The sequence below is a fragment of the Thermochaetoides thermophila genome (genome assembly GCF_000221225.1).
Source record: "Thermochaetoides thermophila DSM 1495 unplaced genomic scaffold scf7180000011820, whole genome shotgun sequence".
NCBI classification, from domain to species: domain Eukaryota; kingdom Fungi; phylum Ascomycota; class Sordariomycetes; order Sordariales; family Chaetomiaceae; genus Thermochaetoides; species Thermochaetoides thermophila.
Window position 1 is genome coordinate 3,237,303 of NW_006383036.1, and position 15,826 is coordinate 3,253,128.

General features: G+C 52.1%; 3 protein-coding genes across 3 annotated transcripts; 1 reads left to right on the top strand and 2 right to left on the bottom strand.

The window, feature by feature from the left end:
• Nucleotides 1–3,336: 3,336 nt before the first annotated feature.
• On the top strand, nt 3,337–4,243 carry CTHT_0058720 (uncharacterized protein; the record flags this gene model as incomplete). The annotated part of the gene is made up of 2 exons (XM_006696129.1): nt 3,337–3,877; nt 4,095–4,243. The coding sequence occupies 2 exons, from the start codon at nt 3,337–3,339 to the stop codon at nt 4,241–4,243; spliced, it is 690 nt and encodes a 229-aa protein (XP_006696192.1).
• A 749-nt stretch (nt 4,244–4,992) lies between these two features.
• CTHT_0058730 (alpha mannosidase-like protein) lies at nt 4,993–8,335 on the bottom strand (the record flags this gene model as incomplete). The annotated part of the gene is made up of 2 exons (XM_006696130.1): nt 4,993–7,992; nt 8,057–8,335. The coding sequence occupies 2 exons, from the start codon at nt 8,333–8,335 to the stop codon at nt 4,993–4,995; spliced, it is 3,279 nt and encodes a 1,092-aa protein (XP_006696193.1).
• A 4,830-nt stretch (nt 8,336–13,165) lies between these two features.
• On the bottom strand, nt 13,166–15,238 carry CTHT_0058740 (uncharacterized protein; the record flags this gene model as incomplete). Its single annotated transcript, XM_006696131.1, has 3 exons — nt 13,166–13,846; nt 13,904–14,863; nt 14,936–15,238. The coding sequence occupies 3 exons, from the start codon at nt 15,236–15,238 to the stop codon at nt 13,166–13,168; spliced, it is 1,944 nt and encodes a 647-aa protein (XP_006696194.1).
• Between the last annotated feature and the right edge of the window lie 588 nt (nt 15,239–15,826).

Genomic DNA, 15,826 nt, shown 5'->3' on the forward strand with positions numbered 1-15,826 from the left:
GTACCTTGGAGCGGGATGTTTGGGACTGGCGAACCCACGAAATGATAATCTTGGTTAGGAATTCCCTAGCTTTTCCCTAGCTAGATTGTGTTGGTTTGCAGATCGTTACTAAAAGCAGTAGTTTATGCTCCTTATTTAACAGTATGTTACGGGTGTACACATTCCCTAACTCCTCTTCATCCAAAAGGCCAATTCCGGAAAGACAGCCGCCTCCATCCCTATCCTCCTAAATGCAGATAACGTCCCCCATTCCAATTGTCGGGCAATGCAAGCCAAATGATACAGGCCTCACCCCATGCCCATTCCCACCAAAACACTCAGCATCTATTGCATGGCTCATGCATGGACTCGATCTCGAATCTGCCAATCTGGGGTGCCCCGACCGTGTGCAGCCCCCCCCCCCAGATATGCAGCCGATCCTGCAGGGAGGTGCTCGCAGAGTGTTGACATAATCTGATAGGAGGGTTCGAATGGTATCAGTTGCGTAAGGCGTGGCGATCTGCGTTTCTGGAAGATGGATATGAATATGTGTTTTACTGATGTGTTGTTGCTTTGATACGGTCATCGTAGTTCACCGTGAAGCCGGGGAATAGATATATCAAACGAGAGGGTTGTCCAGGTAAGCTTCAGATCTGAATGTTCAATTAGAGACACACCAAAATGGGGTAAGAATCGGAAACTAGGCCAGGTCTTGTCAAAGCAGATCAACAAAGAAAGCTACTATAGAGATTAGGGGAAACAAAAGACATGGAGCCTTCGGCAGAGGGAAACAGCACCATTGACTTGGCGTTTGAGAATGTACGCAGCTCCGTTGATAGAATGCTCGCACAACCATGAGGTCTCTATAAACACCAAAGAGCCATGCTATGTAAGAGATATCAAGACCTTTCTAGTAGTTGTGCTCTAGTCCCAGCGTGTTGGAACATGGCAATAACGGTAGAATTCTTGAGTGTTGTCAGGAGTTAATTCCTCTTGAAATCCTTCGTGTAAATGCTGCTAGAGGTTAGCGAGCTCAATACTCATCTACCTTCAAGCGCATACGGGTCGAAAACAGGTTTCGGAAAACAGTGTGACGCTCCTTATGAGACCTGGAAGAGTCCATTTGTCGAACGCTAAATGCGCGCATTAACATGGTGGTCAAGACAAAATCTCAACACCAAACTGTTCGGCCTGCTCCGTGCTCGGCTTGCTGGATTGTATTGGCTGCTCTGATCGGCCAGTTTATGCAGCTTCAGCATGACGAACGGTGCCCAGCAGACGCATCCGAGAAAGATGCCTGGAAACTAGCTCACACCAGGTCTACCATATAAAGAAGCAGGTACATAAACACATAGGGCTGATGTGACGAGGACGCATCAACCAAACACACCTGGGTAAACTCGAGAATGAAATCCGGATCGTACCTGACTGCAGCAGGACAAGCGCAGGGGGGTAGCCCCTCTCGAGCTGAGCTGTATACGAGAAGCCGGTAACAATCACTATTCAAGAACGGGTTTAACAGCGACCAGTCGTTGAGCTGTTGGCAGCCTGCAACCTGGACAGCAGTGACTTGGCCTCTGGCCCATCACATCTCCCAATCCGCCATCCGCGGCAATGGGAGAGGTGCGTCAAGGCCGTGATTTTGCCGTGGGGGTGTGGGAACGGCAATTGGCCATTGTGATAAGCCAGTGGATGCGTTTAGTGGCACCATGATGGTGAGATCAGTGAGTGGAGCGAGAGGGAAACACTTCACTGCTTTGTCACTTCGTTACAGGCGTAACGGAGGAGGCTGATCGACGATGTTCCGCGGTCGTATCTCATTCTCAGCTGAGCGCTGTGGTCTTTGGTCTCCGTAATCATTGCAGCTCGCAGCACGACTGGGATCCAAGTACGCCAAGTCCAGTTGGGCGTGTGCCAAGTGTGAAAGCGTGAGCGGGTCTGTGAGAGTTACATAATCTCGCTGTTAAGCGTTACGAGATGTGCGTGGCCTCATTCAACCAGGCATTACCAGGCATTTCTTGACACGGCCTGGATCCGGCGTGCCTTTGGGCCCGCAAGAGAAGAGATGTATGAATGAGCAACAACTTTAACGAGTGGCGATAGAGGCCAGAATTCGTCGCCAATAAGCCCCGAGCTGGAAGGTCTCCTTAGATCAGAGAATACGTGTGTGAGCTGGCATCACGATGATGGTGTCCAGTGAGAATGGCGGCTGTGAGTTTGGCTGCTGCAGAACCCCAACTTGTGGCTTGCAGATTGCCCGCAACCGGTAAGAAAGCAACTAGCATGGCTTTGCGGGCACGCCGAACTAGAGATGGGTAGAGATGGGGCAGGAGGGATGATGCAGGTAGTCCAAGTAGAGATGAGGTGAAAGTGTTGGACTAAACTGGACAGTTCATACAGGACAGCGAAGATGTTTTCGAGCTATGCAAAGAGCTCATGTTCGTTTCCACTTGGGCTCTTTATTGGGCTAAATTTCCCCTATTTTCATCCTGATTCTTGCCCTATCTTGCCCCGAGATAATGTTATCAGATTCCACAACGCTCGCTGCCTGCTGTAGCTTCCAGAAGACGGTGTCTGCCCCACCTTCCATCTCGCGTCTTCGTCACCTAGGCGTAGCATCCTTGTGCACTTGCAATGCCCACTGGGTATTTCGACTACCCGTGGATTAGATGGCAATTTCAAGTAATTCGGGAGACAGGTCTCGAATCAACCAGAATAAAAGCAAAATAGTAGCACAATAGCCCTGATGAAACATGAAATAGGCGCAGATCAGGCCCATCTTCCAGAACTTCAAGCCATATTTGGCAGTTCAGGGCAGGCAGCTATCCCGAAACAGCAACTCGCTGGCGCTACACAAAACGCCCCTTCGTGCTCCGTGACGGGGATGTCCTCCATCAGAAGTTGCGTAAATGGCCCATCCATCACCGGGCCGGATTGCAACACACATCGATGGTCTTTTCACAGGCTCCACTGGCACTTGTTCTGCTTTCCAGGAGGGGCCGTGTCAGTTTCCAATTTCAATTTTTTTGCACCCTGTAGGCTGTGAGCCTGTGACAGTTTGACGGCTCCGTATCCAATTCGCTCGCGGCTCGTTTGCCTCCTTCCATCCACATCCACTGCACCTCGCACCTCGCACCTGCTCCCGCTGCCGCTGACACCACCAACCGGCAACCAGCCATTCCCATTCCCGCCTTGTCACCTTGTCTTGCGCGCACCCTCCTGGCTGCTTCCAGCTGTTACTGTTGCTGCAATTTTTTTTTTCGCAATTTTTGCGCTCTTTACTGCTACTACAAGACACGACATTTGTGCCTGCCTGCCCCTCCTCTCCCTCTCTCCTTCCTTTTTCTCTTTTTCACAATGAACGCTCTCGCCAACGCCACCAGCTCTTCTCAGGCTGCGTCTAAAGCCTCTCCTATTAGCACTGCCGCAACCAACGCCAGCGCCAGCGATGCCCACGAGAGAGGACAGCCCGCCGCCGCCGCCGCCGGTTCCTCCGAACTCGCCCGTACAAAGATAACTCTACTGGGTGCCCTCAAACGCTTCCCGGACTTCCCGATCCCCGGCATCAACTTTATCGACATTCTCCCGCTCTTCCAGGACGTTTCGATCCACGCGACGCTGCTGCGCGCCTTGGAACTTCAGGTGCTCGAGCTATTCGGCGAGCAGGCGAAACCCGATGTCATTGTCGGCCTGGATGCCCGCGGCTTCTTGTTTGGTCCTTCGCTTGCCCTGCGTCTCGGCGCCAGCTTCGTGCCCGTCCGCAAAAAGGGCAAGATGCCCGGCCCTTGCGTGACGGCCGCCTACGAGAAGGAGTATGGGACCGATTTCTTCCAGATGCAGGAGGGCGCTGTGAAGCCCGGCCAGCGGGTTCTCATTGTCGACGACATTATCGCTACCGGTGAGTGTGCTGCCCATCAGAAACGCAATCTTTCGCTGTGCCCCGCTCCGTCTCTTCACCTGAAAACCCCACTATCGGGCGTTGCCGAAGCCGTTATCAGACCCTTGTCAATCGGGTCGATCGGGGCTTTTTCTCCCGAGAACCTACATCCCTTGTCATCGTTTGAAAATTACAGCACTGATGGTAATATTACGTAACGCTAATGTGTTCCCAACAGGTGGTTCTGCTGCGGCTGCCGCCTCCCTGGTCAAGCAACTGGGCGGCGATTTGATCGGCTATCTGTTCATTCTTGAAATTCCCGTCCTTAACGGCCGTTCCAAGCTTGGTGACGTGCCCGTTGTCACCCTTCTCGAGACCAACGAGTAAAAGAACGCAAACACTTACGTACGACTGCTGCGGACGGCTCTCGCCTACGGCGTTGCTGACACCGTATTTCATTACCACCTTCCCGCTTGCAAGGTCTCAACTACCACCGCCTAATGACTCACTAAACGCACGTAGCAGAAAATTTTTCTCGGACGGGATATATGTTTTACTTAGGCGTACTTCACGAGAGCCTAGTTCTTTTAATAAAGGCGGACGGGGAAGGCCGAGGCTCAGGCTCAGTGGTTCGGTTCGGCTCTGCGACATTTCACTTTCTTCCACCCCTGTGAAAGTTGTGTTTTTCAAGGGCTCGGATGAATGGACAAGTTTGGGTTTTCAACCCTGTAATGAAATGAGACGGGACGGATAATGCACTACCTGGCGTTATGGAGGTTTTCAACAAATTTTTTTTCTCTTGTCAAGGAAAGAGGATACTATTTGATGGGAGTAATGGGATTGTGTGGGTAAACAGAGGGAGTACAATTGTTTCCTCTGACAATTACTTAGTACAAAGTTTGTGACTTCTTGACAGTCTGTTAAGAGCTATGCCCCGGGTATCATATACACAACAAAGAGTAGGCACAAGTGACTGATGTCTGAATATTGGACACAAACACTTTCGAACATTGGTATCCACGACAGCAGGTTCAACCGTATGTACACACAGCCTAGTCCTAAGCCAAATCTTCAATATTAAGTCTGGTATCCCCATCGTATACACAACCTCAGAGACACATACGAATCATTCTTAATCACCCATCAACACCCCCATCTCCATCATCAACAATGATGTTCTTCACCTTTACCCCCGAACTCTCAATATAATACCTCCTCTGTATCCCAATAGCACTCGCCACACTCAACTGCTGATACACCGTCTCTCCGCCCCCAACCATCACCATAGCAATCGGATGCCGTCTCGGCATCCCCCCCGGTGTGTGTTGTATCTCATCCAGCAAAGGCCTCACCAATCCACTTTGCCCTTCATGCTCATCGTCTGACACAACCACGACCAGTTGAAGTGATTCCTCGGATGGCGTAAATGCCGGGATATTGGCAAGTTTATCACTGAAACTACACCCTCCGCGACGAATCAGAATTACCTGGTTCTCCCTTGGCGCCGAGTCAGGTAATGGACCCGCGCAAGCCTCACCTGCAGCGTATATCGTTTTCCAGGGGAAGAGGGACTCGGGTACGGGCCCGAAGACGGGGATCGGGGCGCCGGAGGGGGAATTGCTGGCTGCTGGGGGAAGGGGGGCGGCGCCGATGCCGGTGGGGAGAATGGCTGTTTGGTTGATCACCACGTTTAGGGGGAGGTTGGAAGAGGGGTCGGGTGAGGGAGAAGTGAGGTTAGAGAGGCGGGCAAAGAGGGATTTGACGAAGGAGCTGAGGTCAGGGAGGAGGGCGGAAAGGTTGGCGGGGTCGGGGACTTCAGAGTCGGAGGATTGGTCTTGCGGGAGGTCGATGGCACTAGCTGTATCGAGCGTGTCGAGGTTATCAGGGTGCTCCTCCGTGGTGGTATCATCGAGGAGGTTGACTTGGTGGAGCTGCTGAAGCTTCGCAATGACGGGATCTCGGACCAGGTTGAACCTTGGATCCGACACATCACCGAGAATGGCGCGGTTGATCACGACATACTCATCCCGTCCGAGGGGTATTCCGTTCAGCTTTGTCACTCGCCATTCCCGTTCACCCTCCTCGACAAGCTGCAACGTAATCTTTAGCCCTGATAAACTCAACACCCGTATGCGGTCTGTAGAAAGGCGCTCCAGATTTTGGCCAGACAGCATAAAATTGAATGCGCTTCCTCCTAGGACTTGCTGTGTGTTGGACGCAAATTCGAGAGTCACCTCGTGCGGCTGGTAGACCTTGGCACAGGTGCCGTTGCTGGGAAGCAGCTCTGGAGGAAGAGTCCAGGGATATAAGGTGTAATTGGACTTAGCCATGTGCTGACCAGACATCTGGCCGCCATCTAAGGCGTGCTTGGACGTAGTAAGAAGATGCAGGTCCACCATCCTGGCTGGATGATAAATGTCATCCCTGGCAGCAATAACTGAGCCGGACAGCGGAGTGATGGAGGGCCGAGGAGGGCATGAGTTGGTGAAGCCCTCGCCCTGGTATACAGTCAAGGCCTTTTGACTGGACCTCGGTGAGTTGCGAGATCTTCTTGCAGATTTGGGCTTCGGGAGAATCAATGGATGGCCTTCGGTGGTGAAAACGAAAGAGGCGTCTAGTTTGTTGAGGGGATGGTCATCATCGAACAGCAAGTACATGTACTTGGTGGTCTCGCCGAGGAAGAAACTCTCCATTCGATCACTCTTTTCACCGCTGAGAACATTTTGAAGGCCGGCCCAGCCACAAGGAGTCCAACAGCGCCTTGTGATATCCCGAAGCACCATCTCTCCTACGTACAGGTACCAGGGATCCTTGGTGGCGCGATACAAATGGTAGGTAGATTCGATGAACTCGGGCCGCAACGGCCACCAACCTAAGCCGCCTTCGACTGTTTTCTCTCGAAGAGACCATCGCTCGGGTAAGGCTGCGTATCGCGTCCAAATGGCAGCATAGAGCAAGTTGGTCTCAATTGCCTCGTCCACTTCTCCAGCCAAGACTAGTAAGCCGGAGTAGTAGGCGCCGAGACTGTCGACCCAGTGTGAGACCAGAGAACCGGTCCATAGGTTTACGTTGTCATAATGAGGGTGTTCACGCTCGCTGTATAAATGTCGCTTGATAGCCGCATGAGCGTGATGCCAGGCTTCAAGGAAGGACTCGGCAGAATTCTCGGCATCGCTCAACGGCTCGAAAAGAGTATTGGGATCCATCCAGTTGACATCTTTGTGCAGGGGAGAGGGATGAGTTTGGTTTGGCAGGGCATGGCCGGAGAGAAGAATGTGCGACTTCAAGGCGTACTCGAAAAAACTATCGGCACCAGCACCGATGACCGAATATGTTCCTATCCAGTGTCCTTGTTCTGCATCGACACCGGCGCCAATTAGGCCGATTTGGCTCTTGCGATACCAAACAGCCCAGAAGGCCCTCTTCGCCGCCTGTTCGAACCGTGGGTCACCGGTAAGACGACTAAGGACAGTAAACTCGAGAACTAGTGAGCCAGCGCCGGCACTGCAGGTCTCCGTGATTTCAGGAGGGCCTTCTGTGGTACCTTTGGCTGGCGGGTCCTCGTGTAGGGGGGAATTGACGTAGAACGGGATGCCATGACGAAGGTTGACACGTGGATATGGTAACCCGGTCTTCGTGTAGAACGCGGGGAGAAGCCGTTGCGCCAGATCCAGAGCCAACCTGAGCAGCTGGCCATCATATGTGAATCCATTCGGCCAGGGGATTGGAGGTGGGTTGAACAAATCGTCCTCTTGACGAAGTGGTTGGTACCCAGTGATGGGCAGTGCACCGATAGCGAAAAGGTGAGCACTCAGTAGACCACCAACACCACGAATGACGGTTTCGAAGACCTGAACTTTGCTGTCTAGGTCGAAACCTCGCGCCCGTCGCCCAACCCCTGAGGGACCGGGGCGACCGTCCCCGTATTGCTCGACCAAGGCTGCGACGCCATCTTGGAAGTCTCTGAGAGCCTTTGGGCCAGTGCCACTATCTTCAGCAGGAGCAGAGGCAAGAATAGCCAGGGTCGAGAGGCTGTCAATCAGAGTGAGCGAATAGTTGCCCAGGACATCGTTGAGCTCAAAGTTGCGAGGATTTTTCAAATCTCGAGTTAGCGGGGTGCAAGATACAGGTCGGAGCTGGTTATGAACGTCGGTCAGCGTCCAAGAATCTAGCCAGCGACAAGGAGTCAGAAGACCGCACCTCATCCTCAGGGAAGGCAACTTTCATGTAATTGTCGAAGCCATAGTAAAACATCTCGACAGTCTCCCGCCGTAAGGCCCTCACCCGGTCAGGGCGCATAGCCGCTACGACGGGGATGACAGACCATTGGGGCAGGAACAGGGCCAGAGCGGCCCATGCCCAAAACAGAACATGGCCAGCCAGTATCAGTATGTGCCACCAGCTCCGAGATGGTCGAATGATCACAGAGTCGCGGGCGCCGGGCCGGGAGTCGCCGGCAGCCAAGAAACGGCAGCTCATGCCGGTCGGGCATCACCTGGGCCAAAGCGAGGACCAACGCCACATGTGCCTCCGGATGGATGCTGCCGCTGTTTCGAGTTATGAAAAGGGCGCCAAAGCGACGAGGAGGGGCCAAGCTAAGGATCGGCTTGGCAGAGTTGATGGGAGCACAAGCGCGCGTCTAAGCAGTCGGGACAGGCCTCCAAGATTCTCCGTAGCTGGCTCCCAAAGGCAGGATTCGATCGCTCAAAAGTCAACTCGGAGGGGCTCTTTGATTGTCCCGGTTGCTGGGACGTTCGTCTGCTGGTGAGCTGTTTGCTGTCACACGGTTTACACAGCCCGTGCTGACTAAGCGTAACTTCAACAGTTCAGTTCAGCGCAGGAACAGTTTCCTACGGTTAGGGACCTGGAAGGAGCTGGCTGTCTTGTTGCACTTGCACTTGGCGATGTCCCCAGGTTGCGATTTGCGACGAAGCTGGCCTTAACCCAATGGACCCACTTTCCCCATTGCTTGGCGCAGCGGCTCTGCAGGCGCGAGCTCCCATCTGATGCCAAGAGCCAAGGCGCAGGTCTGTCTCCACTGAGCTGTTCTGGGACATCAAGGTCGCGTCTTCGGTCACGATCACGGTTAAGGTGAAGGGCACTGCCTGCTGCCAGGTGTGAGGCGAGATTTCCAACCCGGGTCCACTACTTGCCGGGCTCCCACTTCCCGCGGCCGCGTCCCCCGGATCAGGAACCCTGCTGTCGTTGCGGTCCCAGCAGGACTTCCTCCGATGTGCTTGTCACGCCGCACCCTTGCCAATCCGTTGGGGAATGCGCACGCACTCGGCCAGTCCCGTCATTCGTATTCCAAAGGACACAACAATACATACGGCACGGCCCCTCCGAGCCTCAGGAGGGTTAACATGCGCTGCTGCCTGTGTGTTACCCTGAACGTTCCAACGGCGCTCTACTCTGGATGTTCTGGTTGGATGCAGGCACCCTGCGACGAGCGACGGGACACAAGGGCCCAACATCGGGCACAGTATCAGCACCTGATCTCGTTGCTTGTTCTGCCGATTCCACACTGATCTTTTTTGCTCGACTCGCTGGCTCGCTGGAGTCCCGTTCATACACCAAGGGCATGGACATGGGGCCAGCTCCTGTTAGTTGACCCCGAAAGACACCAATACGCCCTCCCGACCTCTTTACCATGTCCATGTCCATTGACACGACTGCTGTCCATTCCGACCTCTTCTGATATTTTAGATCCACGGCTGAGGTTAGCTTTTATTGGCAACTTTCCTTGTTACTCGAACTCTTTCATTGCCTGCTGAATTTGTTCAGAGATATCTTCGCCCTCACCATTCATAAAGCGGTGCTTGATCGTTGTGGTAGGCATCGCCCTGCAGGGACACCAGGTAACTCAATCCAGGAAAGAAGCCTCTCTGGCTCAATCTCCAGCCACGGAATACAGCCGAACGGACATATCGGTGAAGAGCCCGGGACATCTTCCCCGCTGTTCAGCTCATAGGCCCTATATGCAAATCCACGGCCCCGACACCCCTGAGCTTGCCCAAGTTGGGTTCAGTTTCGGGCCTACTCACCCACTTCTCATTCAGCCAGATTTACCTATCCCGCTCGTCCAGACATTCCTCTTGACCGAACGGCAGCTGTCTACCCAATAAACGACGACCTCATGCGTCCCTGCCTGCGTGATTCGACCCATAGATGCGCCTACGACCATGGGTTTTTGATTATCCGAGATGAGCAGACGTGATGCCATGACAGTCTTCACCTTCACGGTTCGATTTCAACGTCCAGGAACCGAGCTTTGAGTGATAGGTCCTTGATGGAGAAGATTATTCCAGCAGAAGGGTATGGCGTCTGCAATCTCTGTAGATGCAAAAAAGTCTTGGTTTGCCGCAAACCTGGAACCAATGCCGTGGGGCGGCCTTACCCATGCATCTCGGCATCAGTTCCGGCAGCCATGATGGAGACTGCGGATGAGAGCTCGATAAACAGTGTCTACAACAAAGAAGGCATCAGATTCAGTCGAGAGAGTTACCATATTATTTGTATCTGTCCCAGAGAAATATGCCTTAGGATGACGAAACTGAAGAGAAGGCAAGTGGAAAAGATGAGATGCTTGTCTCAACTACCAAACGGGAGCATTCAGGTTGCCGTTTCCCAAGCTCCTGTTCGGGCCAGTTGCAGTTGAGTCCCCAATCACACGGGGAACTCCTACAAAGGTCAAGCAGAGGGCAAACCAATTTGCAATGCTGCCACCCTCCAGGTTCAACTACACTACACGAAACATGGCAATCTAAGCTCACATACCATCACGTTTTCCTTGCAAACCGTTGCCCAAGATATGTGATCCTTTATCTATCCGCATGCGGCAGGAAAAGACGGAGAGAATATCTTCAACAGTCAGGCGGACGTGGGTAGATCTGTCAATGCCTAGATAGTGTACATCCGGGAGAGGCATGTCCTATCATGTCTGGTGATCCTGACGGACAGACTGAAATCTCACCGGGACCTTCCACGCGCATCTAGTCTTAAAACGCGGGGAAGCAAAGTAGGCCTAATATTGCACCATATTCCCGTGCTTCCAAATATCCCCGTTTCGGTCCCGGTGGTCACCGGCTGGCTGGCTAATGGGCCCCAGTGACGTGTCTCGTTATTGGCTACGGCTGTGACACTTGTCTACTATGTAGTGTCGATATTGGATATCGCCGATATCCCTAGGAATGGAGCTCGAACCGTTAAGCAGTTGCTGCTTGGAGGGTTGTTGTGGTTTTAGAAGCTCTGTCCATTGACAGGCAGGTGACATCACCGGCGATCTCTTGCCCTCAAGCCAGTTATTTACCCCTGGGACGCATAGGCAAATACCGGAATACTCTCATAGTTTGTGCCCTTTCCTTAGCCCCCTCTTATCCAATAAACAGAAACACACCCACACGAAGCCCACCAGTTGGAGGAAAACAAGTAGAACCATGGAAGCTTTACACTTTTGCTTGTCAAACATCGAACGTTTCAAATTCACTCCTGTGCCGCATGTTCTTTGGGTGTTCAGAAACGTAGAAAAGAAAGAAAGCATCTCATTTCCTCATCATCACGTAAGGTCCATGTGTACACTTCATCGGAACTTGAATCTCTCATGTGATCTAGATCTCGTATGCCTTATCCTTACAGCCTTATGGCCCACAACGAAGACATAGAATTTCTGTTTAAGATGCAGGGTACAATTGCTTACATTTTGGGCTGAGGGAAGCTGTTTTGTTTCAAGCTCTCGTGCTACGGCAATTGAGGCACCGAGCAAAAATGTGCGTATGTAGCAGTACGGAGCAGTCGAAGGACACAGGGAGAAGGGACACGCTTGATGATGTAATCGGCTTTTTTAACTACTCAATTCGTAAAATTTTTGAGGCTCCTCAGAATGCCCTTGAACTCGAGTGTATGATCTTGAGTTTGGTCACGCAACACAGAGTGGTAAGAAACTCAAGTTATATGGGGGTATGAATCTAACCGTCGTTGATCGGAACTTCCCTAACCCAACTGTTGACCCCTCTTGCGCCGCATACAATCGGGAGTTTATCTTGTATTACCCCAGAATACGAGCCTTGACTAAGTTTGGGTTTGTCCTCAAAGTATGTTTTCATAACAAATCCAGTCAGCTCTCCTCAAAAATCCATGATACGGAATATTGAGCTCGGCGAGGTCCAAATAAATCGGCGATAGCGATCAAAAGCCCTGAGCTTGCGTTCATCTTGCAGTGCGTTACCACATGCACTCCTCTTACTTGAGTGGTCAGTTCTGACAGGATGTTACATATGCACTTGGCATCGCTGCTGGTAGATGTGTGCTTTGTTACACAATCTCCGGAGATCTTTGATGATCTGGATCCGCGAGACGTCGGCGTGGCTGTACGTCACCATCAATCCGCAGATCACAGGACAACTAACAAGCAGCCTACGCCGGTTTCAAGATTTGGATGTCACCTTTGCACTTCAAATTGCACTGAATGTAGAAACATGGAGAAAGAAATTACGGTAAGAATTAAGAAAGCAAGAATTAATTGATGGATGATTGGCGTTCTGCTTTTCAATGGGCAAGATTCCAGTTGACCCTGAGACGTGCACGGTGGAGACAGGATGGTTGGCAGTAAGTTGGGGTCTCTGGGTCAACGCTCATCACGATACTACAGACCCGAGCAAAATACATGGCCTCTATTTATTAGATGTATACCACACTAGAGCTGCCTATATCCTTGATTTCCCCTCTTCTTTGTCCTCAGCAAGTCCAAAAGGGCTAATCGGTGACAGAGCCAACCCGAACGACTCTTGAAAACCCTGTCATGACCCCATGAGAAACGTGCTTAGGCAGTTCTTCGCCTTCCTCAATACCTTGATAAATAGATCCACACTTTGTAGATACCTAACAACCAGTCCAAAACGCCATTGCCACATGAGATTCCCTACTTATCCTAAGGAGGAGAAATCAGGGGGTACAGAAAAAGCAATGAAAAGTCTCTCTATGAACAAATACAAAACTCAAAGAAAGAAGGAGATGCAGAGAGCATGTGTGCTAGATGACTCGGGTTATGCAAATAGCCAGTGACTGTAAAGACTGTTTTCCCATGTGAGGCTACCATCTTCCCCTTTATGACTTGATGGAAAAACAAAGAGATGATATACAAAGGACAAAGGAGTGTTCGGAACCATAAAATGTACTCCGGAGGAGGGCTGGTAAACCGTAAAAAAAAAAAAAGAAATGAACCGCCGCCCAAGTCATTAACGTTTCCAAATCACATCCAGAGAAATCATGGTATAATCTCTATCCTCATACTTCCCAGCCCAAATTACCATGCTATTGTTGCACTGCCTGGGCTGTTGGTACCCCATATGGAGTTGCGTTCCTCGAAAGTTGTTGCATCAATTGCTCGCAAGCGGCCTGGCGCGCAATTCGCTCACTACATCGCTGTTGTTCAGTCAGAGCTGCGGTACTAGCTAGCCCATTTGGCTTAGCTTGTTGGTCATAGTTCGCATTGGTACACGGCATGTCCATGCTTTCAGGGGTAAAGTCACGCTCTTCCTTGATGCCGTGGGAGTTACGTCGGCCATAAATCTGGTCGAGGATGCTGTCATCAATGGTTTCGACATCTGACGTGAAGGACGCTATCACATTTGTGGAGTCTTCGGGGGGAACCATGTGTTCGAACGGACGGGCGTGTAGTTGTTGGGGGTGAGCGACTAAGTGGTGAGGGTATGTATGGTGTAAGCCGAGGCCGTTTCTCCAGTCGCCGACGACGCTGGGATGCATTCCGGAGTGCGGAGGGCTGGCTTGTCTCCGTGTGAGCTTCTTGCGTCGCCGGAATCCTGTCTTTTCGTCTAAGGTCTTTTCCTCAAGTCCCATTTTGATGAGCTTGGCCTCGATATGCTGGGGTTTCCAATCCCAGACTCGGCAGCCCCCGTTCTCTTTCATGCGGGAGATGATGAGTTGATATCGGATCGACTCGACGTATTCGAATGCTTCCCTTAACCGTTGTTCCTATGCCTTCATGTCAGATGTGCTAGGCACTCCAGGCGTCAACAAATCAGAGCATACCTCTTTCTTTGGCCAAATCCCATACCGCGCTACAGCACGCGACACCTTCATCTGCAAACAAGCCTTCTCGAAATTCCCCTGAAACCGCTCGGAATACCTCGCCTTCATCTCCTCCCACATACCCTTGCCCCTCTCCGACAAATATTCCTTGCGCAGCTGGAAGAGATACTTTTCCTCCTCGGGTGCTTCTGGATCCAACTCAAGCTCCTCTTCTGGTTCATCCTGGTTGCTATCTGGGCTCTGTCCAGGAGAACCATTCCGCGGTGTCGACTTCGCCGTGCGCGAGGCTTTTTTGGACGCTGCAGGCTTTTTGCGAGGTTGTGTCTTCCTTCCTGGGCTGACCTCTGCTTGAGATGGGTAGGCTCCAAGGAATTGAGAGGCCCGGAGATCCTCAATCGTGCCGGCCTGGGGGGCCGAATGCGGTCGGAACTGGGGAGGATGCGTTTGCGGTATGGCAGGAGCTTGTCCGTCGGAAGGCATACGCTGATGCTGTATAGGATGAGGAAGGGGCTGTTGGCCCAAAAACACCCCGTTCGGGACGACGTCGACGTGGTAAGGGTAGTCGGGCATTGGATGGTGCACATCGTTGTCATTGCCCCCAGACACCGCGAATGAGCCAAGATAGGGATCGACGAGTGGCGGGACCTCACTCTTTGGTGTTGATGGATGATGGTTTGCGTAAGGGTTGACGTCAAAATGACCGCCTTCTGTTGCTGCCGGGTTCACGGTCATGGGCGAAGAACTCCCGCCGTTTGAGGGTCCTTCATAGCCGTAGTACAATTTAGATGTATTAGGGGGAGTAGGTACTTGCGAAACTGGGGGCGAAAGTGTCTGAGAGTGGTAAGTCCTTGGATTCTTAGGAGGTCTTTGTGAGAGCGGAGGGCTGCTAGCGCTGGAAACAGGGGTGAGCAGAGAAGGATCAGCAGCAGCCGGATAGTTGAAAGAGGAAACGGCAGAAACCTGTTTGGGAACAGCGCACGGTTAGATCACAAGTTCTCTGCATACTCATCGCACTTGCCATGTAGAACATACTGCGCTGTATGGCGACATTTCGGATGTGGAGTATGAAACAGCAGCGGGACCAGAGGAGCAGACAGGCATGCCATCAACACCCATCCGATCGGAGTGGTTAACTCCTGGTGCTAGATACTGGGTGCTTGTCATGCTGATGTCGATGTGTAGGCGCTTGAGAGTCCTTGTAGGTGGAGTGCTGAGAGTACTAGGGCTGCTGCTGCTGGTGGTGTCGCCTTCCAAGTCGGCGATAAGCTTCTCACAGTCGAGGAAGTCCTCGATCAGCGGCGAACCGAGGTTGTCTTGTCGGTCTGTATCCATCATGATGTTTAGTCGACTGCCTCTTTAGTAGTGTTTGACTTCCGTTGGCCCCGGCAGATGAGCGTGGAAAGCAAAAGATGAACAGTGGGATGAAGATGCAACAGACAAGAGAAGATCACGACAAACCTCAAAATCCAAAATCGAGCGGCCGAGAAGCTTTCTTATCAGAGCGGATTTGTTCGCTCTGTGATGACTGACTCCTGTCGACGAAGGCGTCTTACCTTACGAACCGGTTTGAAGTTATCTGACTGTCTGGCAGTTTGTGGGGCAGGATTGCGGCGTAGGAAGGGTCTGAGACAGATCTCACGGGAAGAGCTGCCAGAGACCTCGCTATCTATAACGACGAGAAAAGCGTAAGAATGATAGAGACTAAAGTTTGCCAACGTGACTGCAGGGAGGGTGCAAATGTGATGTGTTGTAGGGACATAAAATAGGGTCCCATCATGCCATGTGGTCGGGAGGGAGCTAACAGATGAATGAGAAAGCCCAGGCTCCTTTTTCTCCCTCGACAAAACGGGGAAGTAGCTGACCTTGAGCTGGGTAGGCAATACAGCGCCGAGTGGCCCACGTCCCGAACCGCGTTCTTCCTCT